Source organism: Python bivittatus, unplaced genomic scaffold (genome assembly GCF_059951505.1).
Source record: "Python bivittatus isolate LINGU-HERP-01145 unplaced genomic scaffold, Pbiv_v1 ctg000020_np1212, whole genome shotgun sequence".
In the NCBI taxonomy this organism is placed as follows: domain Eukaryota; kingdom Metazoa; phylum Chordata; class Lepidosauria; order Squamata; family Pythonidae; genus Python; species Python bivittatus.
The window spans coordinates 21,177,113-21,205,077 of record NW_028277030.1 but is presented as its reverse complement, the minus strand read 5'-3'; the positions used below and the strand labels follow the sequence as shown (position 1 = coordinate 21,205,077).

The 27,965-nt window shown below is 40.7% G+C and overlaps 1 protein-coding gene across 3 annotated transcripts in view; it reads left to right on the top strand.

The window, feature by feature from the left end:
* The window catches only part of LOC103058999 (b(0,+)-type amino acid transporter 1-like), a 50,322-nt gene that overhangs the window by 5,592 nt on the left and 16,765 nt on the right, over positions 1-27,965 (top strand). Inside the window, exons 2-3 of one of the 3 annotated variants that reach the window (XR_003084209.2) lie at positions 1,396-1,495; positions 3,158-5,042. Coding sequence is in view for 2 of the 3 variants with exons in the window: in XM_007423762.3 (XP_007423824.1) it covers positions 10,186-10,926; positions 25,016-25,149 (875 nt within the window). In the remaining variant the exon portion in view is untranslated. Of the gene's footprint in view, positions 1-1,395; positions 1,496-3,157; positions 5,043-10,004; positions 10,927-25,015; positions 25,150-27,965 lie in introns of those variants that run through there. The other 2 variants (XM_088135727.1, XM_007423762.3) reach the window with 2 other exon arrangements.

Sequence of the window (27,965 nt, the reverse complement as noted above, 5' to 3'; positions counted from 1 at the left end):
GAAGGATGGGAAATTCTGCAAAATTAGATACTGAAGGTACATCACAAACAATCCCCACAAGAGAGAAAATCAGGAGAAATCTAAGAAGTCAGTATGGATACATGCAGAACTCTCTGAAATGTTCAAGAAAAAAAGGGGCACATATAAGAAATGGAAAGAGGGGAACATAACCAAATACAAATACAAGAAAGTTTCTAGTAACCATATGAACTCATCAGAAAACTAAAATTCAGAATGAGCTGAAGCTTGCAAGAGATACCCAATTAACTCTTTTTGTTAATGTTGTTTATTAGAAACAGAAGGAAAGCTGAAGGGAGTATGTCCATTGCAAGGAGAGAGTGATGAATTAATAATAGATGATGATGATGATAAGGCAGATTTTCTTAACTCCTATTTTTTGCCTGTCTTCTCCCACAAAGGAAAAGCAGCCCAAGTTGATCATGGTTATGCCACTGAGGGAAGGAGGGAACAGCAGTTTCTGACAGACAAGGTGAAAGTATGAGAGAACTTACTAATTAAAATGAATTCAAGCCTCTAGAGCTAGATGGGTTATATCCCAGAATGCTGAACGAACTAGCAGAGTAATCTCAGAACTATTCTGGGTAACCTTTGACAACTCCTGGAGGACTGGTGAGGTCCCAGAAGACTGGAAGAAAAGAATATCCTCACCTTCAAAAGGGGAATAAGGGGGTCCCAGGAAACTATAGACCTGCAAGCTTAACATATCTACTGGGCAAAGTCCTTGAACAGATTATCAAGCGACATATTTGTGAGCACTTGGATAGGCATATTACAGTTAGCAACATACCATGCCAGACTAACCTTACCTCATTTGATAGAGTTATTAGGTCAGGGGACTGCCATCATTATTGTGTCCTTGATCCTTAGAAAAGCTTCTCACAAAGTGCTTCATGATATTCTCCTTCATAAAATACTAAAATATGGGCTAGATAATGCTACTGTAAGATAGACTCACAGTTGGCTGAATGACAGTATCCAAAGTTCAACATTTTAATCAATGAGTTGGATGAGGGAGTTTAGGGGACACTTATAAAGTTTGGAGGGGTGGCTAATACTTAAGATGAAACAGAAAAGATTCAGAAAGAAAGAATTGAGCAGTGGGTGAGATGATAGGGTAGAAATGAACAGGTAAAATGAAAAGTTCTACATTTGGGTGGGGGAAATGTAAGGCACAATATTAAAGCTGGGGGAGATAGTAGTACATCTGGGTGTCTCTTTCAATCACAGGTTAAACATGAGTCAGCAATGTGATAAAAAAACACATGCTGTCTTGTGGTATATTAACAGGCGCACAGAGTCCAGATCACATAAAGCAATTGTCCCACTTGACTCTGCTTTGGTCATACCCCATTGAAATACTGTGTCCAATTTCAGGTACCACAGATCGAAAAGGACAGTGGCAAATTGGAGCAAGTTCAGAGGATGGCAACCAAGGAGGAGCCTGAAAACCAAGCCTAACAAGGAACATATTGGGGTATGTTTGGTCTACTGAAAAGACAGCTAAGTGGAAATATGATAGCAGTCTTTAAATGTCTGAAAGGCTATCATACAGGAATAATAGACTTATTCTCTATTGCCCCAGAAGGGTAGGATCAGATCTGGTCAGTTGAAACTATAAAAAAGGAAGGTCAGGCTAGACATCAAGAAGAACTTCCTGACTATAGGAGCTATCAGTTAGTGAAACAGGCTGCCATATGACATAATGAGTTCGCTTTCACTAGAGATCTTAAATCAGAGGCTGGATGGTTATCTGCCAGTGATGCTCTAGTGCAGTGTTCCTCAACCTTGGCAACTTTAAGATGTGTGGACTTCAAGAACACTGCTCTAGTGAATCCTGCTCTGAGCAAGGAGTTGGGCTAAATGATTTCTAGGGGCCCTTCCAACTCTCTGATTCTAATAGCCTGCCCTTATTTCTGTCTTGGGTCTCTGCTAAAAGATTTACAACAGAGCAATTGAAGCTCATGAACTTAATTGCTTTGCTTCTTGTTTGCCTTAATTCTAAGTCTTATAGAGGACACTAATACTGCAAAAGAACTCTAATTTAGGAGGCAGGTGATTGCTGTAGCTGGAAGATCTGATTTATGAAAAGTTTGTAATTACCATATATGCATCAAGGACCATTTACTTTTAAAGTACTACCTAGGCTATCTGTGCTGCAAATTTCACATATTTATTAATAGCCTCTTCATTTTTATTTTTGCTAGCCAGTAAAGCCTGTATACTTTTATTTACTGACTCCATATGCTGGAGAAGCTTTATAGCAGAGTCAAAGGATAGATTCTGTGATTCAGGCTGAAGTCATGAATTTTTCATCACTGATACCACATACTAGCTTGTCCTTTGCATCTCTGTAAGAGTTATGTCCTAATTATAGTTCTGAGAGGCCTGGCTCATGCTTGCCTATGTCTTCCAAGGCCTTATTATTTGTGAATACAGTTTGAAATGCTTCTCCTGTTTCACTGGGAATTGGGTTAAAATTATTTTTTTTTCGCAAAATTGCTAACTCCTTGCATTTCAGGCATGGCTGTCCTGGCATTCATAGACTTCTCATTAAGCTTACTGTATGTAGAAACCTCTGTAGTCCTAGAAATGCCTTAAAGTAGAACTATGCTCTTTTTTTTAATCCTTGGGTAGTGAACCAATGACTCAGCATTTCATAGGGCTCCATCCCAGCATGCTGCTGTCAAGGAAACTGGGAAGAGTTCCAGGTATGGCCACTATCATTTATCAGTGGCATTGCTCAGCTTGATTACAACTGGAAGCATTCCTTTCTTCCTGGTTTGCAAAGATTCTGTGGAAGCTTAGAAGGACAAAGTAAAAACTTTCAGAGCAGCAGTCTCTCCCAGTGCTGTTTAGACATGTCACAATGCTTTCTCTAAGTAGAAAAGTTATCACAGAGGTAGAGAAGCCTTCCCTAACCTGATACCTCCAGGTGCATTGCTGTACTAGTTGGCAATGATGGATGGAGGAAATAAGGTTGTGAAGAATGGTGATTCAGATGAAGTCAGAAAGTAAACACAAATAAATGTTTCAATATTAGATATACGTAATAGCAAATTTCATTTATGTGAAGCCACCAGAAGAGATCATTTCTTGATTTGGGATGAGATATTATCAATCTGTTGATCGTTCCCAGATACACCTTTCCAACACAGGCCAAGCAGTGATGCAGTAGAAGCCTTAACCTGCTGCTGTGAGGATTTGCATGGGGAGAAACAAGATGAAGTTGACTTCCATGAAGACTGAGTTGCTATTTGCCCAGAAACCAATTAGCTCTCTCTTTGCTCCAGTGGTGACTTTGGATGGGGTAGCAATACAAATTTTGTGGCAACACAAAAATAAAGCAAAAGTAAGTAAGTAAATACAGAAATAGAAATAGAAATAGAAATGAAATATAATAGATCTCATTGTAAGCGAGTTCATGTAGAATAGATAGGGTAAAAAACAGAAGCTCATTAAAAGAGTTAAAGCTGATAGAGGGTGATAGTCCAGTCTTCCTTACAATCTTGTAAAAATCAAAATGAAGAACTATTTTATATTGTGATCTTTAGAGCAAGAGTAGAATTAAAATATTTAATATAAGCATAAACCATATTTCTCTTTCATAGATGCACACACAAAAGTGGAACCTGCAACAGCGTGTAGTTGGAGTTCCCCACTGGCCCTATCGGCCATGAATATATTCAAAGAGGTTTCATTAAATTTCCCACTGTTGCAGCACCTAGCATCCCTGTCTGGTTTCAAAAAATGCCAAGCAGAGTTTGATTTAATACTTGAATTGGAGACCACTGAGCTGAGGTGAGCGGAGGGGAATAAAAGAAAAAAAAATCCTGGAAACAATCAAACCATTGCCATAGAAATGCCAAGAAAACAATAGGGATGTGTCCATGTCATTACCAGGAATCAAGTTTGATTCAAAGGAGTTTTTACTGCCCCTGTTTTCCAGTGTTTCTCTCTTGCAATCATATACTTACTTGGTCATTGGTCAATCCAAGTCCTCACTGAGCTGTTTTTAGTGGGTCTTCCATCTTGGTCTTGTTTGGTTTTGATTTTTTTCCCCTAAATTTGTACTTCTGCAAAATTGGGAGTTTCTACAAGTCTTATACTGATAAATCTCATTGTACATAGATTTTATAATTTTGTGGTACAGTTCTTCATTGGTACAATTGTCTTCCTTTAAACAAGGAGTGTTCCAGGACTCCCCTTCATCAGCCATAAAAATGCATTTAACAACGTCTTGCCTTTTTGTGATAATCCAAATCACCTGTTTAAAGTAGCTGTCTTACTCTGCCCAATGGCAAGATACAGTTCTTTGTGGTTTCTGCTCCTTCTCCAAGTATTAGTCCTATAGGGCATATGGAAACAGTCTCTGCATACTATGTGCAAGCTGCCGACATTTCATAAAATAAAGCTTTTACTATTTAAAGACCAGTAGATGGCAATAGGGGATCATTTAAAAAAAAAAAAAAGTTAGCTGTAGCAATCCAGTCCCAGAAACACTACAGAATGTACCCATCTGGTTTCCAGAATTAGCTGTACTAGAAGTGGGAGTTACTCTCCCGCTTGTGTTTCTGTTGTGCCTTTATTAAGAATCACTAAAGGTCGGATGCCACCCACTGTCTTCATTAAAGAGTTATGTGATGGAATATATGCATTCTTTTACAAAGTGTAGCTCCATCATCCCAGCTCTTCTTATTTCTACTCTATACCAAGATGAGAGGCCCACTCATAATAATTGTCACTAAAATGGCACTGAAATATATATGTACCAATCAAACTCCTCTAAAGTAAATCCTTCCTTGCTTAGATACCTTTATATTAAAGCTTCATTATTATTTTTTTGTCTATATTATTTATTTTTCCTATTGCTGATTACTGCAGTCTTGTGGCACTTTACAGAAAAAAAAGGCTCTCATGCTAAGCCTAAAGTGGCTTGTTTGGTTTATAAAACTTTAATCTTGTAGTTTAGCCTGTCATGCAAACCCAACAATTGTGATTTATTGAATAAACCATGGTTAAGCAAATTATGGCTCAGTGCAATATGTGAACCCAGCTAATATGTTCACTGACTGCCTTTTTTGTGTCCGGTAGTTCCAGCTTTTAAGAAGGATACAATTATAAATTCATTTGTTCAAGTACAAGGCAATTTATTCCAGAATATATAGCAATCTGTTCAGTGAAGAACAAAATGAAAAAGAGGGCAGACACTGAATGCTGTTCACCTCTACCATAACCGGGAGAATATCTCAAGTGCCAATAAGAAACAAAAATAATGTATCGTGTAAACCCAACACATTTCAGAAAATTCCTTTATCAAGCGTATGGTGCTTGCCAGCTAATACATTTCAGATAGAAGTTGCTAGTATAGTGACCTTGATAAAACAATTTCCTGAAATATGTTGGGCTTCTGCACAGTAATGAGCAAGAACACTGAATAGTAAGTTTATGGAAGCAGCTGGAGGTTCATTTCAATTGCATTTGTTTTAAAAAGGGATTCAATACATTCAGAAAGAAAAGGTTTATCCATGTAGGTTAGCCATAACGAGTGGATACTGCTGCAGAATATTGCAATGTCCTCCTTAGCTCTGAAAGGGTTGGCAAACTTCAGCCAAACTGGCAAAGAAGTCTTGAAGTCCAATTTGGGCCTAGAAGCTAGGGTAGGTGGGGAGAACACGTTTTTCATGGCCGAATATAGAGAGATGCATATGAATGTGTAGAGGGCATGATGATACAGCTGAGGGCAAACCCATAGCAGAGCAAGCACATTATCTGAGCAAGGCTAATCCCTTCAAATCATACAAGTCAGGACTTAGCCAGTCCTCCTATCAATTTTTGCTCATGTAAATAACAACTAAGGGTTTTCTGAGGTGTGGTTCAGAATAAGAGGATCACTATGATCCTCCCATACCCATAGTTCCAGTTGTTGCTCTTCCCTGATGAATCTTCCAGTCTATTTTCAGCACTTCCAGAAAAAGTAAACCAGCCCTGGCAAACTGCCAGGTGGATGCAGCTTTAATGGAGAAAGGAGACAAGCCCAGCAGTCCCTTTTAGCCAACTGACTAGAGATACGCTCTTTATCTTCCAGGCTTAACACTGAGACCCATTGCTTATATAGTTCAGTGGCACTACCCAGACTACTCACAGCCAGATAGTCATAAGGAAACCCATGTTTTGCAGAACTGCAGATTAACTTAAAGGGAAAATATCAAAAAGCAGAACCCAAAAAGCAGAAAGTCCGAGTAAGACTGAATGTTTTCAGTGGCCCTGGAATTCTAGCTGACTGCCAGGAGGAATGAAAAAAATGGTCAAGAGAAAGAATATCTTAGAGGATGACATGGCTGATTGGCTGGAACACTGGATAACTGCACACCATATTGTAAACTTGCATTGCTGGTCCCTGGAATGCAAAAAGTGAGTTTAAATATTAATCTGCTGCATATTCCTGTAAGTATAGCCCAGGTAAATATGCCCAGGATCAGATTGCATGTTGACTAAATACTGGAAGGGAAACTTCGCCTTTCCTAGAAGCTTTTCATTTTGCTATATAAATGTTTTAGAATTCTTGACCAATAACTGGAAAAGATAGTTTTCGTTTGCAGAGAAAACTAAGATGAAGTATAGAAAGGCTATAATTCAGCGGAACTCACAGTGACCTTACATTCCTATAAACATTCATAGGATTAGGCTGTGTAAGGAAAGTAAGAAATAAGTCAACTACCCAGTATTGGATAGCTTGTCTGGAGTAGCCTTCCAGGATCTCACGTGAAGTATCCTTAATTCATTACCTGCAAATGCCAGAATGAAACTAGGTCTTTAGCTTGTGTTGTAACACATTTGCTTTGACCCTCATTATGGCCTCTTCCATCATCATGTGACAGGGTTATCTTTTCAAGCAAGGATGCACAGCCAAAAATGGCTCATTTGATTTTGGCTTAGTGTGATATGTGTGAACATGCTCCTTGACCTTATTCCACAACATGAATGGCCCAGTCAGCGTTTAGTGGTTCTGTCAGGGACGTATGTGTAAAAAATAATCAGTTTTGAAGACACTGGGCACAAGATTCCTGGTATCCCATGAACTCTTGCAGTAGGAAAATGCTGGCAAAGTTTCATGATATCAGCAATTTCTTCCTGTTAGCTAAGCAAGCAGCAGTGGATATGAAAAGAGAAAGGGAAAATGGAGAGTAGAAGGAAAAGGCCACCAAAGAACAGTACTTCAAACACTGATTCAAATGATGACTTAGAATCCTTATTCATTCATGCATCCTGTCCCTTTGATTACCCTACCTTCCAGCAATCATCCATCTTATTCACATCTCTGATCCCTGCCTAACACCACTACCACCTTTCCCCACCATCTGACAGACTGTCAATATGCTAAAAATGATCCCTGGCATAAATGTTCCCACACTTTTTGCAAAGCATTTTAGGAGGGAGACAACAAAAGCAAAGAAGACATGTCTATCAAAGAGCATGATGCAATTCAAGACCAAGAGAAAGAGAGTGACAGGACCACACACAAATACTTGGGCACATCCTTGGCATTCAGGTGCACAATCAAAATCAGCAAACTACAGAAAACCAACCAGTAGCAGCAGTCTATATGCTTCTCATCATCTATACCAGACACAAACACAGTGGTCCCAGAGAGATTCTGTCACAGATCATTGTCATCTTCCTATGATTGGTATCACTAGCTCAAAAGTTTTTGAAGCAGGGCATCCACTTCTTCTTACCATTCACTGGGATGGCGTCCGCTGCTGCATGCTCAGAGGACAAACCAAGAATATCATCTAGCAACACATTCTCATCATCTTCATAGATACTGTGAAGAATGTAAGAAGCAATAATCATCTCTGGAGCTAATTTTTTGGTCTATTTCAGTTTCAGGCAATCAGATACTCACTCAACCACTATACGTTTCTGTCTGTGGTAGCAGTTAAAGAGTTGCTGCTGCAGAGTGCGGAATAAATGGTAGGAAATAATCAGCCATGGCTTAGGCCTCATTTCCTAGACAATAGAACCAACCAACATCCCATTCATTAGCCAATGGGTCCACCATAGGAAGACCTTCTCTAGTCACATTGTGAATCAGAAGCTCAAAAATACTGGTGTCACAACAAGAACTGGAACCCTCTTCATAAGACACCCATGAAATACACATTGTTATCCACCACAACCTGAAGCACCATGCTATAGCAGCATTTCCTGTTCTACAATGTGGAGCCACGCATCCCTGATACAAGGATGCAAGTGTGGAAGGAATCCATCCCTATTACCACCAAGGTATACCCCCACTCCCCAAGCCCTAAATAACTTCCCTTGTTTCCCATTTTATGACAGTCATAATACTCATTAAGCACACAGATCATCTCACAGAAAATGATACAGAATTGTTTAACCATAACACATATAGTACTCAGGGAAAAGTAGGTAATATTGAAAGCTACCTTGTACAGGGTCAGAGCCAGCTGCCACTCAGACGCAGCCAACACATCTTGATGACTTACTGTTAAACTAAAGGAGCTATTTTTGAGGTGATCTGGCTGAGTGTTGTGAGGGACATTCCAAAAACCAGCATGGAAACTCTCTTCCACTCACCAATATCTGAGCCTCATCCATGGAAGTCACCAATGGTGTTACTTTAGCTGGAATGTTGATAGTCAAGTGATCCCAAAGAGCGCACAAGCTGCTTTTGCCAAGGTCTGTTCTATTGCTCTGACACCAAAGTGGGATGGAGTAAGGAGGTACTGTGATACAGTGTGAGAATTGTGCAGATCAGAACCCCTAAGCAGTATGATGGGCTGCCTTCCATGAAAGTATAAAAGATCCTGATTCTACTGGATCTCTGAACCTGCTGCCTGCTCCAGACGTGGTTAGGATTGAAGGATGCAGTGTCCATAAAACTAGTGCTGATACCAGATGGAAGGCTGCTGGGGGATTGTGCCATGTCTGTGTAGTTTCCTTCTGGCTGGGATTGGCACAGCTTCTTCTGTGTGCCTGTGTTGTGGGGGCGGGTTGGGGTAGGTATTTGTTTCCCCACAGAAATAAATAACTGTATGGTTAAGTGTCCTCACCCTGTGGACTCTATGGGATGGTGATGGCTGTGGCAGCCAGGAGGTAATGTGATGTTCCCTCATGAACTTGGTAGCCACTGGTACTATTCATTTCAGTAACATTTGAGGTTGTTTTGGTTCTTACAGGGGTGTGGCCATATTTCTGTTTGAGTACTGGTGTTGGTTTGCATTTGGGTGCAGGTGGGAGCATGTTAGATTGTTTCAGGAGTTAGGCTCAAGGGCACCATTGAGGCTTTTTTCCCCATTCGATTGTGTTGTGTGGTGTGTGGTTTTGTTGCCCCTGAAGCCAGGAGATGTTAGGAAGTCTTGTTGAGTTGCTACCAGGACTCCAACAATGAAACTGAAAATGTTCGCCCTGCTTTGGGGGGGCGGGAGGAAACCTCCTTTTGTTCAGCAATTTTTCTTGGAGGAGGAAGGAGACAAATTAGGGCAGCTCACTGAGTTCCATGACATGGCTGACTAAACAGAGTTAGTCATATTCATGACTGGAACACTCTGAGGCTGAATCCAACTCCTTAGGAATTAGTAGGCTGGGTCAAGTAACTCCTCTTTGGTGTTCTCCAACACATTGACCTCTCCCTTGACATAGCTAAGCATATTGTGGGAACAATGCCAGTGTGTCAGATACAATACCATACTTACTTCACAGGACTTCAAACAACTTTAAGCAATTCACTTATTATATCTTATTACTGTAATAAGGTGGGTGTAAAATATTACCAATTGCTTTTTTTTTAATCACCTCAGGGGACAAAGTATGGCAACTACTTATCTTGCTGCAATCTTGTATAAAATAGGCCCCCAAGAGCAGGAAGATTGTCTGCTTATCTAGATCAAAAGGATAAGATGCTTAGCAAGATCTATTCACTATTGTGTTTGACATCCTACATTGCCTCTGGCAAGTTAAAAAAACCCTAACATTTCATACAAGGTAGGGCTTTGAGAACTTCATGTACACCAGCAAACATGGGAAGACACTCAGTACCTGCAATCATTAACTTAGCTCAAAGTATGAAGTCTAATTTATTCCTGGCAATTGACAGAACTGCCCCATTTTGCTGAAGAAACAAGCATTGCAAGTCCTACCATGGAGAAGAGTAGAAGCAACCTCCGAAGCTCAGCTGCTCAGCCGAGTGAGATGGCAGAGAACTTGACCTTGAAGCGAGAAATTGGCTTGACCAGTGCTATCTCACTCGTAGCTGGAACTATGATTGGGTCAGGTATTTTTATGTCCCCAGAGTGGGTACTGCATAACATTGGGAGCCCTGGCGGTAGTCTCATTATCTGGGCAGCCTGTGGCTTGGTAGTCATCTTTGGAGCTCTGTCCTATGCTGAATTGGGAATTTTAATCCAAGAATCTGGGGGTGACTACATTTACATCCTGAGGACTTTTGGGTCCCTTCCAGCTTTTCTTTTTGCATTCACCTCAATCATTGTGGTGAGGCCTGCTGGGGTAGCAGCCGTCTCGCTGAGCTTTGCAGAATATGCTATGGTGCCATTTTATTCTGGGTGCTCCCCACCCCAGGTCATGATCAAATGCGCTGCTATAAGCTGCATCCTCTTCCTGACTTTGGTCAACTGCCTCAGCGTCAGGCTAGCGACATCTGTGATGAACATATTTACAGCTGCCAAGCTCTTGGCGCTGCTGGTCATCGCGGTGGGAGGACTAGTGCTGCTTGCTCAGGGGCAAACTCACAGTTTCCAAGATGCCTTTCAAAACACCAATACAGAGGCTGGAGCTATTGGAATTGCATTTTATCAAGGTCTCTGGTCTTTCGATGGATGGAACGTCTTGAACTCAGTGACTGAAGAAATTAAAAAACCTGAAGTGAGTGAAGATTGCTTTTAATTTTTTAAATAGATTTATAATTTATAGATTGACTTATAGATAATACCTGCATTGTGATTTTTTAAAATATTGTACAGATAGTTGATTTAGATCTACAGATTTGACACCTAGGGTTATCATATGACCCAATTTTCTGGAAATTGCCTGGACAGGCCACCTCCGTCTGTTTAGCTTAGGTTCTCAGCTTTCATTAAAAAACTAAAAAAGCAGAAGTCCCTGACCAGTAGAGCTAGTGGCATAGTGTTGTTCTAATAATTCTGCAGGAAATAAGTTTGTTTACATCTTCAATTGTTGTCACCAGCAAGCACAACTCTAGTTTTGACGAACAGAAAAAGGAAGCTGTGACAGACATGAATGGTGATATATATGGATAGGAAAAGAAGAAGCTTACAATGTCACTATCTTACATGAGAAGTTCTGGGTTTCCTTCTGTTGGAGATCTGCATCCAGCAGGAACACTTGTTAGAGGACATGCTCCTGAACATATGCAGAGTGCTAATAAAAGAATACCAAGCAATTAAGTGGCATCAGGTTCCATTTATATGCAACCTCTCATAATATTGTTGTCATGGATGCAGAATATAGGCTTAGCCTGGCTATTAGTGAAGCTTCATAAACTGGCATTCAAAAATGTTGCTTTTCTAAATCCCAGTCAATGGAGATTCACCCGGCTAATCCTGTTTTCTGCATCCAATAACTGTTGTGTTGATGAACTGTTTTGTAAACCGCCCAGAGTCGTTCAACAAGATGGGCAGTGACAAATTTGATATATAAATAAATAAATTTGATATATAAACAAATAAACTTGTTCAAAGTATCACATTTGCATCACATTAGAACATAAGTGGAATACTTGCACATAACATTAGGTCACCCAGCCTTATAGAACTGGCACATGGTAATCCTGTTTACTCTTCCTGCATTAACAGCAATTTAATGCTGGAGAATGATTATTATACATAGGCAACTTCCAAAACTGGTAAATCCATTATCATTGTTAAATCTAAATCTTTATGTTCCAGTATATCAGGGCGCAGAAAAGAATATGCTGCATTTGTTACTCACCTACATGCCTTTCTATACAGTTCTGTATAGCCTGATGTAAGAAAGAGGCTTCCTTTGGCTGTAACTGGAATTGAAAAAAAAAATGTATCTCTGAATTTAGGGCAGTTCAAAAGTGCAAGTATGGTATTCTTTTAAAATAGCTGCATCCTTTTTCAGGCTTCCATGCAACCTTAAAAAGACAAGGCTACTTTAATTAATCAAATACAACTTGTTAAAGCTGAAGCCATCAAAGTTTACGGCTTAAACTTTGTGAACTCCATTATTAGATGCATGGAAAAATGGCTATAGTTGTGTTGCAAACTGTTGCATTTTAATTTTCTTTAACATTAATATATCCCCATATAATTGGTGTAAAGTCCTATTCAGATCCAGCAGCATCCATGGGGAGGTCAAAAACTCAAGATGGCAGTTGTGACATGCAATTGAACCTCCACTTATTTGTTTGAATGTGTGTGATGTTGCTGTAAATCAGATAACTTTATTACAGCCATAAGGCCAGAAAGACATTGATTGTACAATTTTGCATGTACAATTGTCAATTATATAATGTTGCTTGTAAAAAAGGAATGATGTTAGCCCTTTTGGGTAGACCAAATCTGGAAGTAAACTCTACTGGAAGAACTGAATTATACTTCATTGAGATAGACTATAATAACAGAACCTTGCAAGCCTGATTGTGCTTTACCTCCTCTCCTCTTATATTCCAATGAATCAGGGAGCAGCCTACCTAAGTTATGGCTGCTGCAGTGCCCCCACGGTCACATGATCAAAGTTTGGGCACTTGGCAGCCTGCCCACATTTATGACAGCAGGGGCATTCCCCCCACTTTCGTATCTCTCCCCCAACTCTGCCCATTTGGCCATTTCTGCCCTCTGCCTCCCTGCATTCTGCCACTCCTGCTGACCCCAGCTGACCGCCCCTCATCAGCAGTGGGAGGAAAAAGATGGCAAAGGTCAGCTGGGGGTGGCAGGGGACAGTGGGGGCAGCGGAGTGTAGGGACCTGGGGGTGCAGGGCAGCAGGGGCAGCAGGAGTGGCAGAGAGCAGGGTGGCCAAATGGGCAGAGAGGGGAGAGATCATCAGGGGAAGGGGGAGTTGAAGCAGAGGCAAGTGTGGCTGGCAGGAGAAGTGCAAGGTCCTCGCCTAACAACAGTGCAGTTCTGGCCTAATGACTGCAACTGGAACTATCAAAACTGCCGTTGCTAAGTGGTGTGGTCATGTGATGTTTCGCCTAACAACCGCATTGCTTAGCAATGGAAATTCCAGTTCCAATAGGGTTGGTAAGTGAGGACTATCTATATCTTGTTTTCCAGGACATAAGGAATGTTTCAGCCCTCTTTTTTTATATACTGGTTCTTGCCTATTTCTCTCAAGATCATCTCCCTGATACTCTATACCACCTCCTCTGTTAGCCTCAGTCTTCCCTCCTGCATGCACAGAAAACTTCAGGCCAGACTCATGGTAACAAGCTGTAGATTTACTTGTCTCCTCTGCCATTAGCCCTTTCCTGAAATCACTAGACAAGTCCTGTAACACAGTGGTAAAAAAAAGGAGGCATTTCCCCCAACCCCCCTTTCTGCTGTATTTAGGCTGCTCTTCTGCATCCCTTTCTCCCCCATCACACCAGGCTAGTCTTGCATCCCAAAACTGTAGGTAGATGCAGCTGGGAAATCTTCCCCTTCCGCAGGTTGTACCTTAGCCTGTTCTGTGAAGTCCCCCATGCTGGGAAACAGTCTTGCTCATCTTGGGACCTACAGTCACCTTGTAATGGTGGTAGATCACACAGATTGGGCTTCCAGTTGCAGATGAAACTGGTGTATCAAGAATGGGGAATGGACATCCATTGTAGTTTCCCATGATCTCTCTGGCTTTGGATAGCCTTTCCAATGCATCAGGTACTCCACATGCTTCCCCTTGTGTCTAGAGTCCAGAATAGCTTCCACTTCATTCACCAGAAAAGGGGGAAGTGGAGTTGCTTAATCTGTAAACTGCAGGGGAGTGCCTCTCGCACAAGCAGTGATAAATTGGACACAGGATTAATCTTCATGGATGCAAGTAATTGTACACAGAAGGGCACTGGGTGCCACAGCCTCAGGGCCAGGCTCCAAGATGCAGGCAGATTGGGTCCTGCCAGCATCATGCCTACAGATTCAGCAATGGCAGACCCTTCCTTCACCAACACTGACACCATCTTAGGTCCCTCCTCAACCAGCTCCATTGTCTCACTAGCCAACACAAGTGCCAAGAAGCAGGGAAAATTGCCCTGGCCTGAGAGTCTGGAGCATTGTTAAAGTAAGCACCTCATGAGTAAGCAGCAAGCTGCTTGCTGACTCTGCATGCAAGCCCGGTGCCTCATTATTGGCAACTGCTGAGCAAGAGAAACTTCAGCTGTGTGTGCTCAGTGGGGAGAGGATTTAAACTGCACTGGGACTACCTACCATTGCTGATAATGGTTTCAGCATCTGGCTTTGTACTTTGTGTTTTCTTGCTCTTGACCCCTGTTTTTTTTTCCTTTGGCATGTTCTTGAGGAAGCCTCTCATTCTTTCCTCAGCACTTTTCAAGATATTGTATGTTTTCTGATTACACACTGACTGACCCAGCCTGCATCTCCTCTTCAACCTCCAGTAAGCTGTTGTGCATGTGTACATTCTTTGTTCTACTTCCCAATTCCACTCCTGTTGTGTTTCCTCATATTCTCCTTGTGCCTCTTTCTTGCCCCTCTGCCACTGTTTCTCCACCCAAGGTCTCCTGATGCCTTCATAAGCCTCATTGCAAACTTACCGCTCTCCTTGCTTCCCCACCATTGCATCTCCTACCAAACCTCCTTAACATGTGTTTTGCCCCCTAGCACTTCTGCAAGCCTTGTGCACAATTGCTCATTCCTTGCCTGCATGTTGCCTGTCAATTGCAAGGGCATTAGCCTACCCCCTCACTGAAGCCAGGATGAGAAACTGGGTTTATTTGCTGAACTACTGGCAAAGGGCCAATAAAGTTTGAGACCAACTTGTTGGAGGGCTGGGCAGAAGACAGCATTTTTGTTGAAAGCCACATCAAATCCCCTTCAGTAATTTTGGCCCCCTCTTGTGGGTGGGTGTTTGCAGCTTGTATGCACCCTTTGCCAAATCTAGCTGTTCCTTTAAAAAGTACTGAGTAGCTTGCCTCTCCTACAGGAAGCTCAAAATATGAGGAACCGCAGATGCAGGAGCTCTGGAGGGCAACCCGGGTAGAAGCCATGATTTGCCTGAAAAGGAGACATGCTGGTGGAGGAATGTACTGAGTTGTCGTAGGCAAATTCTACAAGTGACAGAAGCTAAGTCTAACTGTCTTACTGATAAGAGACATGGCATCTTCATATTTGGTTCAGTCGCTCTTGTAATATTTGGTTCAATCTCTCAGATTCCCCATCGGATTCTAGATGATAAATGAATGTTAATGTTTAATGAGGGGAAAAGGGCCTTTCAAAAGTTGAAGGTAAATTGAGATCCACAATTGGAGATTATATGCTTGTTTAGGTCTGCATATCTAAAAACATGGTCTAAAAAAAGCTGGGCCATTTCCTAAGCTGACAGGAGGCCCTTGCAGGCAGTGAAGTGGACCATCATTATAAACAAATTCACCACTGCCAGAATTTATTTATTTCCTTCCGTTTATATAGCCACCCATCTCATTTGTGTGACTTTGGGTGGCTTACAAATTAAAACAGAAAAAAACAAACTTGTGTAAATAAAATTAAAACAATACATAAAAAATGCTGGTATACCCCTGTACCAGGGGGAGATCAGTAATAAAATCTATTGATACTGTATCACAGAAGAGAACTTGGGTTGCAGCAAGCCAGCTGGCTTTCCATGGACAGATTTTGCCTGACAGCAAACATGCCAGGACAAAACATAATCCTTGATGTCTGCCTTCATTCTTAGCCTCCCTAAGGACCCAATGCTGAGTTTTAAACACTCCCCATAACCAGCCATTTTATTGTCATGACAGAGTTGTAACAATTATTCCCTTAAAGGAAGGGGAACATATAAGTGACCATTGTGAAACAGCTGTGCTTCCTCAGACATGAAACATGATAGCTCATCCTGTGGGGCTTCCTGGAGGTCATTCATCTGAGTCCTAGAGTAAACAATTTGTTGTTGCTGCTCTTTAATCTGAGCTAGCATCTCCCTGCCCCCAGTCTTTCTGACTGGCCTAACCTTGGTGGAGAGATGAAGTTGCTTGTTTGCAGAATTGTGACAAGGAGAACTGTATAAGGAAGGGCATATTCCAATGTAGGGCATCTGGGACCTTGTTCTGTGTGCCTGAAATATAGGAGATACAGAAATTAAAATGGGTGAAAAATTGTCATTTGCCAAGGCTTTCCACAGAGTTTCTAAATCTTTGTGGTCTGTTTGGAACTGGAATAGCTGGATTGTAACTCCCAGAAGATGCCTCCGTTGTTGGAAAGCAGCCTCTTTATTGAAGATGTCATACTTCTGTTTGGCTGGCTGAAGCAACCTGGAATAAAATACATATGGCAAGAAATCCAACACACCCCACCCACTTCCTCTACCTGGAAGCAAAATGATTCAACACCACGTTGGAAGCATTGGTTGGCACCACAAATTGGTGGATAGGTCTGGGTGCTTGAGGAGTAGCTGTGAAGAGAAACAGTGTTTCAACTCCTGAAATGCTGCTTGCTCTTGAGTAAGCCATGTGAATTTTCATCCTTCCTTTAGAAGTTTAGATAGTGGCTATACGTGGTCTTCAAAATCAGGGATGAGCTTCTGATAGAAATTAGTAAATCCCAGAAAACACATATTTCACACCTTGAGGTGGCTGCCATGAAAGTAGGGACTATACTTTTGCCAGATCCATTTGTATGCTTTCAGTAGTGATCCTGTACCCTAAATAGTCCAACTGGAGTGGATCAAATGCACATTTCACAAATTTAGCAAAAAGTTTGTGTTACTGGAGTTTCTTCAGGACAGTGCCACCATGACTTTTGTACAAGGAAAAGTCCTCAGAAAAAAATCAGTATATCAGTCAAATACACTACTACATATGTGTTTAAATATCAGAAAATATCTCATTCATGAACCTGGAGAAGATTGCTGCATAATTAAATAAGCTGAAAGACACCACTGTACATTTACATTTTTCATTCCTGGCATCAAATGCTAACAAGTATTTATGTTGTCCTTTCATTCTGATAAGATTGTAAGTGCTGCCCAAGTCCAACTTTTGTAAAAATGTATGCCCTTTGCTGGTGGTCCAGGTTATCTGAAATAAGAAACAATGGGTAGTGATCCCTAATAATCACGTGGTTCAACGGTCTAAAATCATGAACAGCTCTAGGAGAATTACCTCTTTGAGGGATGAAAAAGGTGGGTGCAGATGCTGGAGAACTGGAGGGGCAACTAAGTCCTTTTTTAAAATTGTCACCCAGAAATTATTTCAATGTGGCCAGCTCTCAGCTAGACGTAGGATATTGTCTCTTAGCTGGAATCTGGGCTTCCAATTTCAAATTGATGGTACAGTCACATGCTCTATGGAAAGGGGCAATTCTTTAGTTTTTTCCTCCCCAAAAACAACTGCAAGGTCAAATTTCCTTGGCAAGGCAGAAGAGTCATTGTACTGGATTAATATGGGGGAGGGGGGGAGATTGAAAAGCTTGTAAGCAGTGGTTTTGACATTTCAGTGATGGAAAAGAATTATGTAGCTCTTTGTTCTCAGTGCATATCTGTATTATATAACTCTGGCCAATCAATCCCTAGCATGATGGGAACCTGTAAGGAAACTATCACGTGTCAGCCCCACTAGATAGATCAGACCAGGAAATCAACTCCACAGGAACTATTTTTTTTTTGAGATTGGCTATAATAGAATCTTGCAAGTTTGATTAAGCTGTACCTCCTCCCCTTTCTTATATTTCAGTGAATCAGGGCAGCATCTGCCTGAGCTTTTTCCAAATGTTATCACATTTCTCTGGACTTAAAAAAAAATGTTTCACCACCTTTTGCCTAGGAAATGGTTCTTGCATATTTCCGTCAAAGTCATCTTCCTTACTCTCCACACACAGAGCGCTAAGAGTTTTGTGAGATCCTGTACTGTCAGCTGCAAGGGAGTCATGCATTTTAACACTGGCCCAGCTCTTAGCATCTGTTCATCAATAGTTTTGCCAGTGTCAGTCTGTCTAACATTACAGTGGGTAAATTAAACTCTTGTACTGTGGTCTTATCTATGAAATTGTCTGTCATCCCTGAGTCCACAAGGGCCGAGAGTTGTATTTTCTGGCCTGAGTTGAAACAAAGCATAACAGGAATAATAAAATGTGCTTGTCTGCCTTTGGCAGTCTGAACTTCCCTTAACTGTCTGAGGGTCCCCCTTTGGAGCTGTAGTGAGAAGGGCCTGCAAAGTTTCCCAAAACCAAGACCTTGGAGTGATTCAGGCAGTTGCTTGCTGCATGGCCAGCAGCATTTCACAGCTGAGTCAGAAGCATGAGCTTTAGCTGTGCAAGATCTGGCTATATGCAGTAAAAACATAAACTGAAAATTTTCCTTCTTTGTTTCTCTCCTGGGGACAGAGATCTCTTGATTGCTCCAATTTGCTTGGGTTCTGTAGCACTGGATTCTGAGGAGGCCTTCAGGAGGGGGGTGGGGAGTGAAGAGAGACAATGAAACCCCCTCCCTTGCCATTTCTCCTCTGCCTTTTCCAATCAGCCATATGTCATCACACAATGTTGGAACAGTTCTTTCAGATTATCTGGGGTTCCTTCTCTCACCAATTTATCTCCTAGCTCATCAGCAAGCCTCTCTCTGAACTGGTCAATCAGCACCAAATCATACCATTCCACATCCCTAGCAAATAATTTAAAACCTGATGGGTACACTCTCACTCTCTGCTGACCTTGTTTGAATCTGTAAGTTTCCCTAGTGGAATCATCAGGCAAGACTCTAAATCTTTGCATGGAATGTTGATAATTATCCAGCATTGGGTTATTGCCCTCAATTATAGATATCCAGCCAGAAGTTATAAAACATAACTGGTTGTTTATTGAGAAAAATAAAAACTACATAAAATACAAGTTTCATGCAAAACATAGGAAAAATCACTTCTTCTCATATATGTGGCATCCAAGACTTATCCAATACACAAGTCTAACCAAGTCTCTAGCCAAAAAACTCTCAGAGAAGAGGTACACTACTTAGTTATTAGTTACAACTACATAACCTATAAAACCGATTACATGATGACTAAAATCCTACTAAGCAGTGAGGCATATAATCACCCACAATTTATTGACACTATGCACCTCCCCTTGGGTAACTAGCATACAAACGCCAATAGGTGGCAGTAAATAGCAGTATACAGTGGTACTTCTAGTTACGAATGCCCCTCCTTACGAATTTTTCAAGATACGACCAGCTCCGGCCCCAAAAATTTACCTCGACATGCGAACTCCGCCTCGAGCTATGAACCGGATCCGTGGCCATTTGCCCTGCTGCCACGCGGTCGTGGCTTCCTGTGGGCGAGATCATGGTAGCAAGGAGATGTTCGGTGAGGCTTGTGGTGTGTTTTGTGGCCTTTGGAAGGTTTTTGGTGTGCTTGTCAGCATGGCTCCAAAGAAAATGCAGAACAGGCTAGCAACTGACTTTAGACAGGTTTTTCCCCAGAACTGAGCCTGCAGCTAAGAGGCAAAGAAGAGAGGAAACCCCTGAAGGAGATCTCCCCGATGTCCCTTTGGAGGGGGACTCTCCCTCCAAACAATAACTGCCTCCCCACCCCATTCTCCCTCTTCATACTGTGCTATACTGTACTTTTTTTTAATGTTTTTGAGGTTTAAAAATAAAATCCATATGTTTCAGAACTGTTTAGCCATATTTACATTGAACCTTATGGGGGAAATTTACCTCGAGGTGCGACCAAATTTGGAGGGCGGATTAGCCATATTTACATTGAACCTTATAGGGAAATTTGCCTCGTGGTGCGACCAAATTTGGAGGGCGGAACAGATTAACCATATTTACATTGAACCTTATGGGAAACTTTACCTCGACTTGCAACCAACTCGAGTTGCAACCAGAGTCACGGAATGGATTAAGTTCGTAACTAGAGGTACCACTGTACGTGTAAACTAGAAAAACAAATGCAGATGGCCTGACTTTTGCAGTCAAAACAATTGTTTGGAGATAAGCGATTTGCTTTTCTTCCCACGAGAATATCCTAACAAGCTCCCCATTCTTTCAGCAAACTCAGCACAAAAGTCACTTGGTGTGATCAGCGGTCAGTTCCACTGGCTGAGCCACCATAAACAATTTGCACTGGTTTCCTCCAAACTTCTTGAGCAAATTCCCATGAGAAGACAGAAATACCAGCTGGGCTTCAAGCTGCTGCTGGGCTGAGTCAAATTCTGTCCCACATGCTGTATGAGTTGCATCATGGCGTTTTGCAGGTTGTAAATCCACCTGTGGTTGGTGGTGTAATAAAGCTGCAGCAAGGTGCTCCGCAGACAGTAGAGCAACCTGAGGGTCAGATGCCATCTCTATGAATCCAGGTACAGTCCTTTGCCTCTCTTGAAAGACAGTACAAGGCTTGCAAGATTGATGTCAGCTTTTTGGGGTAGGCCAGGAAAAAGACTCCAGAGGAAGACTAGAACTATTATTTATTGAGATAAACTCTAATAACAGAATCTTGTAAGCCTGATTGTGTTTTACCTCCCCAGCTTTTATATCCCAATGAATTAAGGTCAAGCCTGCCTGAGTGTCTTCTGAATACTATCTTGTTTCCCAGGACTTAAGGAATGTTTCAGCCCCCTCTGCTCATGTAACAGTTCTTTCCTATTTCCTTTAAAATCATCTCCCTGATTCTCTACAATAGGGGGTTTTATCACATGACTACCATTTTGATTTTTTTTTTTTACTCCCTCCTGCAGATGGAGGAGTCAAAACCACCTGAAACCATCTCTTGCAACTGAATATTATATGTGTTTTCAAATAAACATCATGACATTCTTTTTAGTTTTGTTATCCTAAAACATCTAATTTACGGTTACATATTAATCTTAGCATAATTATTTCCCTATAGCTTCCTTTCTTTCTGATGAGCAAGTTTTAGGTTCAAGAGTGTAATGAACACTTTTACTGTGTTGGAAATAGGGCTATAACAAGAGACATAGCTAAGAAAATTTGAAGTTCTTGTAGCATTGCACTTTTGACATGAGCATGAGCTAGCAACATTCATTTCCAACATACATACTCTACAGTACACAAAATGTACATTATGTCTTCACAAACTATGCATGTAGTTTGTTGTTCTTATGTTATCCTTTAATAGTCTTTTAGGTAAAACCCACGTATAAATCCTCATGTATAAATTCTTGCAAAATTATTTTCAACCTCTCAGCCAAAATCATTGTAAACAACTTATAGTCATTATTCAATAGTGATATCAGCTGACAGTTTCTTGTTAAAGTCAAATTTTGTCCCTCCTTAGGTATTAATGCTGTATTAGCCGCTTTCTAGCCCTCTGGCATCTTTCTACTCTGTAAAATAGAATTCTTCATATTTTGTAAAGGTTGTAAAAGTTCAGCCTCAGAGCATTTATAGTAACCCACCTGGTCCAGGAACCTTTCCTGTTTTAGTCTTTTTTATAACTTCGCAAACTTCCCTTATTGTTAAAGGTCCATTCATAATCTGTTTCTGTTTCTCTGCAATCTTCAGTAAATTTTGTTTCTTTAAATATTCATCTATTTTTTCAAGGGAAATTTCTTGTCCTTTATATAATTTGGAATAATATTGATAAAATACTTTTTGCATAACCACATTATCTGTTATTACAGTATTTCCCTCTTGTAATTTCAATATTGTTTTCTTTTCTTTTTGTAATTTGTGTGCCAACCACTTCCCTGGTTTATCTGCAAACTCAGTGTTTTTTTGTTTTACATAATTCATTTTTATTTCCATGTCTCTTAGTGTTAACATAGATAATTGTTGTTGTAGAAGCTTAATTTGTTGAGAGATATTTATCTTCTCTGGAAAATTCTTTAATTCCTCTTCTTTTCTTTTTATCTCATCCAAAATAGCTTCTGCTTTCTCTTGCCTCTTCTTTTTGAGTTCACTATTACGTTGCGTAAAGTAACCTTTCATGAAAACTTTATTAAGATTATTTTCAGAAAAACTCTTTTAATTTCTTTTTACAGTCCTCCACTATTGTTTCTTCCTGTAACAGCATTTCCCTTAGCCTCCATCTGAAAAAACTGGGTTTCCCTTTAAAAACCAAAACTCACTGGATTATGATCTGAAAAAGGTCTTTGGTAATATCTCTATTTTATGAACCTTAGTAGTCGAATTCTTCAAAATCCAAATCATGTCTATTTTCGAAAAAGATCTATGTCTTTCAGAAAAATCTTGAATAGTCATTTTATATCTCTAATCACCAACAAGCTCTAAATTGTTCATCAAATTAAAAAAAAAAAAATTTGGTAATTTGCCTTGTGTAATTTTAATATTTTTCTCAGAAGTTTTGTCTACTTGTGGGGAGATCACTCCATTCCATTCCCCCAATTTTCGTAAGAAAAGCCCATTAGTCTGTCCATAAGTCCTTTATAGAATATTGCTTTATCCTCATTTGGGGCATAAATTCCCAATGTCAGAGTCTTCACCCCATGCAAATTAACTTCCACCCAACATATCTACCATGCTCATCAGTCAATATAAGTTCTGGTTGTAATTGGGGAGGGGGGGGGTTATATACAAAACAACCTTCCTTCCTTCCTTCCTAGTTAAATTATTCACTCAAATTTTTGCAAGTCAAATATTTTATATCCTTTTTTCTAATATGTGTTTCCTGTAAGCAAATTATATCTTGCTTGAATTTGTTCAAATAATGATTTTGTTTTTCTCTTTTGAAGAACATTTGCTCCATTTATATTCTACATTAAGCATTTGTAATCCATAATCAAGCCAAAAATTTAGAAAAGTCAATACCTCTAGCACCTAATTCAGTATCATCCCTTTCACTTTCCCATTGCATCTGTAAAGGCTTTTGTGTAGTCTCATCTGTCACATCCATTTGTATTGTCTCCAGTTCTTCTTTGAATTTTTCTAGAATTTTTCTTGCTCTCTGCACAGAATTCAGTCAAAACCTCTGCTCTTTGAAAGTAACAATCACTCCTTCCAGTTTGTCCCATCAAAATGGAATCTTTTTCTGTTTCAGTCTATCAGTCAGAAAGAAGTACTCTTTTCTCTTATGCAGTATTCTAAGTGGAATTTCTTTAAGCACAATTACATCTGTAATATCAACCTTCAATCTGGTATTAAAATGCTGCTGCAGAACTTGGTCCCTTGTCGTCTTCTTGACAAAGTGCACCAGAACATCCCTGGGAACTTTTCTTAATTTCACAAATCTTGTATTTATTCCACTACAGGCTGTATTACTGCTGTAAACATGATTGAAATCCCTCAAACCCCAGCCACTTGACTCACAAGTTGATCACAAAAAACTCAGTTCCTGCAGTCTCCTCATGAGGAGCAGCTGTCCAGAATGCAAGTGGGCAATCTCACAATTTCTCCTTGTCCAGAAAGACTGCACCAGTTAGAATTCACCATCTGGCCACTGATCTCCATCATGGTGCCATTCCTGCTCCTTCAGAGATGACTAGTCCACCATAGAACCCCACCCGGAAGCCCAGATAATTTGGAGTTCTTGAAGCATTGCACTTTTGACATGAGCTAGCAACGTTCATTTCCAACATAAATACTGTACATTACAGAAAATATACATTATGTCTTCACAAACTACACATGGCAGATTTTCAAAAGGATAAAAGAACAGGGGCAAAGAATCTGAATTTTTAGTTAACCTTTAAAGTTCAGTTTTTCAATTGCAATGGATGCATGTCATACAAACTGAACTTTGACATTTTTCTTCAATCAGTATCAGCTTTTGTTACTCATCGTCAAGGAGATCGACAGAGACATAAGTGGAGAATGAGGGTGGGGCTGCTGGGAGGGATAATCATTAAATGGAAGCAATAAAATGGATACTAGATAGTCTAGTATACTATTAGGAGTTACCAAGATGTCACCGAGCCTTGAGCGTTTGAGTGCTTCAGACTTGCCATTTGGCTGAATGCTAAGAAAGGCAGGAGAGGAAAAGAGGGCAGAACAAGCTTGGTGTCGTAGCCACAAAGTCTGTTTTGCATCAGAGACTGAAGAGGAGATAACAGACGTCTCACCCAGCAGTCCCCTAGTAGAAGTATGTCCCAATATCTTCAATGAGTTTAGTATGTCTAGGATTGCAGCCATCATAAAAAACTTAAATGTTGTTTTACATAATACGTATAACTGTTATGGTATTGGAGTTGGACCAGAGGAACCCAGTTTCAAATCCTGACTTGATCACAGAGCAAACTGGATGATTTGGGGCCATTCATTCACTCTCACCTTGACTACCTCATAGAATAACTATGGGGAAAAAATGGGGAGGGGGTGTTCTACCATTCATACTGCTTTATGCTGTCAGATGAAAGGTAGGATTTAAATGTAACAATACATTTAAACCAGCGTTTCTCCACCTCAGCAACTTTCAGAGGTGTGGACTTCTTGTGTGCGTGCTGGCTGGGGAATTCTGGGAGTTGAAGTCTCTTTCAGAGTATGAAGTTATACCTCTGAAAGTTGCTGAGGTGGAGAAATACTGGTTTAAACAATGAAATACAAAATTATGATTTTTCAGCAGATGAAAAGCAACATAAGAAATATTATACAATAAGATCCTTTTAGTCCTATTTTATTTGCATAGCTGCACATTTGTTGTTAGCTATTGTGTTTGCATATTGAACTACAGTTGTTTCCATTTTATGAAATCTTTTTGTTTTCTCTCCTCCACCTTTGCTTTTTGACTATGTGAGAAATATCTGTTATTGTGTTTATATATTTAAAATGGAATATTAGAAAGCTATGCAGATGCACACTTATACATCTACATAGCACATTATTGTGCATCTTATTTTCTTCTTTTTCCAGGTGAATCTGCCAAGGGCATTGATGGTTGCTATTCCTCTGGTGACCTGCTTTTATTTGCTAGTAAATGTGAGCTATTTTGCAGCCATGACTCCTGTTGAGTTTCTGACTTCAGGTGCTGTCGCCATTACATGGGGGTGAGCAATGCTAATCACTGAGGCCTTATCAGCCTGTTCAACAGAGGTGGCTACCTTCTCTCTAGCATTCGTACATCCACACTCAAAAACACTTTCCATTCCATTGTACCATCTCCAACACGTGTCATAGCTTCAGCCTTGCAAAACATGTAAAAACAACTAGCACTTATGTAAAACCCTTTGGTGGGAGGAAAAGAAAGTTAAGGGAAGTACCGAATCCAGTGATGGTTACTTCAGACACATTGTCTGGGCGGGATGCAGAGCTTCAGAAGTCTTTAGTTTTACCATTTCTTCCTCTCCCTTTGACACCGTCTCATTCTAAGTGACTGGGTGGCACTGTTTTGTGAGCTGTTAGTTTGCTGACATGGGTCAGCGATTGATTTATCTTATGATTGTGTGTGTGTGTGTGGGTTCCATCAATGAGTTAATCCCTTATTATTTTACCTTGGTTCCCAGCAATCAGCTCCCTGGGTTTAGAAATGCACGTCACCATTCCTTATGAATGTCTGTTCTCTTTACACAACACTCTCCCCACCTATCTTTCTGAAATTTGGCATGATTATATTGAAATGTAAACAATTAACAGTGTTTAAATTTGAATACAACCATGTGGAATTTCAGAAATTTCAGTCCAAATAATATTTGAACACTTCATTAATAAGAAATATTTCTTTTGTGAAATACATTGAGAAAAAAATCTGGCTTTTTTCTGAACTTAATTGAAGCTTCACTAACCTCTGAGGCATATAGTTGTGGTGGTTTGATAGTCTTTGTTATGTCTGAGAAAAAAATCCAGAGACCTCAACTTAATGCAAGTGGTAAAGCCTGACCTATTATAGCCTTATGCTAGAGACCCAACTGACAAACCTAATAAGGCATTTCTGTCAGCTAAGGTAAAACTGGGAAAGTTCTACTTGGAACAAGTACAATATATGAAACAAAATATTGGGAATTCGGGGAGAAAGCTGGAAAGTTAGTAGCCTGTCAGGTGAAACAACAAAAAGAACTGAATATTTTCTCTGAAATTAAGGCCAGAGATGGTCAGTTATACAGTGATATGGAGTATATTAACCATCAGGGTTTTGGTTTTTTTTTTTTTACTGTTATACTCAGTTATATACATTTTACAACCAAACAACAAATTAATCTGGGGAGAGCTATTGAAATGGAAGACCTTCCCCAAGAATACCACCACCGATATTACAAGAAATTATAATGACAGTTAAATCTATGGCTCTGGAGAAAGCCCTAGGCCCAGATGGATTTTCAGTTGAATGGTATAGAACGTTTATAGATCAATTGGCACTTTTATTTTAGTTTATTTATCAGATTTATACTGTGGCAAAATCATAAAAGACTCTCAGCAGTTCACAATAGTAACAGAATACAATAATATCAAATATAATATCTCATAATACATTAAAAAATCACAACACAGTACATGGTTGCAGACCCCAAAATCCCCCCCCCCCATTGAACTTTTTTCTGGAAGGCCGATAAAGTTGGGGACAAACAACCCTCCATTCCAGAGGGCCAACCCCATCACTGGGCTTGGATACTCTAATCTCCCAAAATTGGTGAACAACTGGCTGCTTCTCCCAGCATGATCGAAAGCTGACTCCAGTGGAGAGAGGCAGTCCTGTAGGTAACCCCACACCAAGCCATAAAGGGCTTTATAAGTTAAAACAAGCTATTTAAATTGTACCTGGAAGCTGAAAGGAAACCAGTGCAGGACTTGCAAAGCAGGTGTAATATAAACCCACTGGTATCTACCCATGAGCACGCAGGCCACTGCACTCTACACCAACTGAAGCTTCCGGATGATTGTTAAAGAAAGCCCCATAAACAGTACAGTACATTGCAGTGGTCTAATCAGGTGCTGATGAGGGTGTGAGCCACTGTAGTCAGGTCCTCCTGTCCCAAGTAAAGCTGCAACTGGTGCACAAGCTGAACCACAGCCTCTACCTGCTGATCCAGCAAGATCCGCGAGTGCAGCAGGACCTCCAAGTCATGGACCTGCTCCTTCAGAGGCAGTGCAACCCCATCCAGAGACAAAACCATGTAGAAGAACTCCAGAATACAAACATTCAGACCCTCACAGATTCCAGACACCAAGATAAGACTTCAACAGCATCTCCTAGGCCAGGGTCATGATGTACAGTTGGGTATCATCAGCATATTAATAATACTGGACCTTGAACTGTCAGATAATCCTCCCCAGCAGCTTCATGTAGAAGTTAAATAATGGGGGAGAGGATCGACCCCCCTGGCACCCCAAATGGCAGCAGGTATTGGGCCAAGCTCTGCTCATCAGTCGCCACCAACTAGAACTGGCTGCTAAGAAAGGAGCAATTAGTTGTTCTCTACCTGTGCTCCAGGCATCACTTTTATCAATTCATCTCCCAGTGGTCCTCAAAAAACCAATCAGTCACCTGGGATTGACTAGCAGAGAGATAATGGGCAATTTCATCAAGGGCCTGAGACATCAACATTGGCTGAGGAGCCAATTCACCCACAAGATGGTTGGGAAAATCCCCAAATACTGTATCTACTGGAAAATAGATGGATCCATAAAGCATGTGGAACAAACCATCTGAATGGGTGGCAATGAATCACATCTGGCCCAGGAACTAATCAGGCTACAACAAAGAGCAAATGGTAATATCCCCCACATCCAGATCACAAAACTGCTTGGATGTGAAGACCAAGTTTAACATGTGACCAGCTACGGGTGTCAGAGCTGTAATGACCTGGGACAGGTCCGTGGTCATCACAGAAGCTATAAATTCCTGACCTCTACAAGACCTGACCTTGTC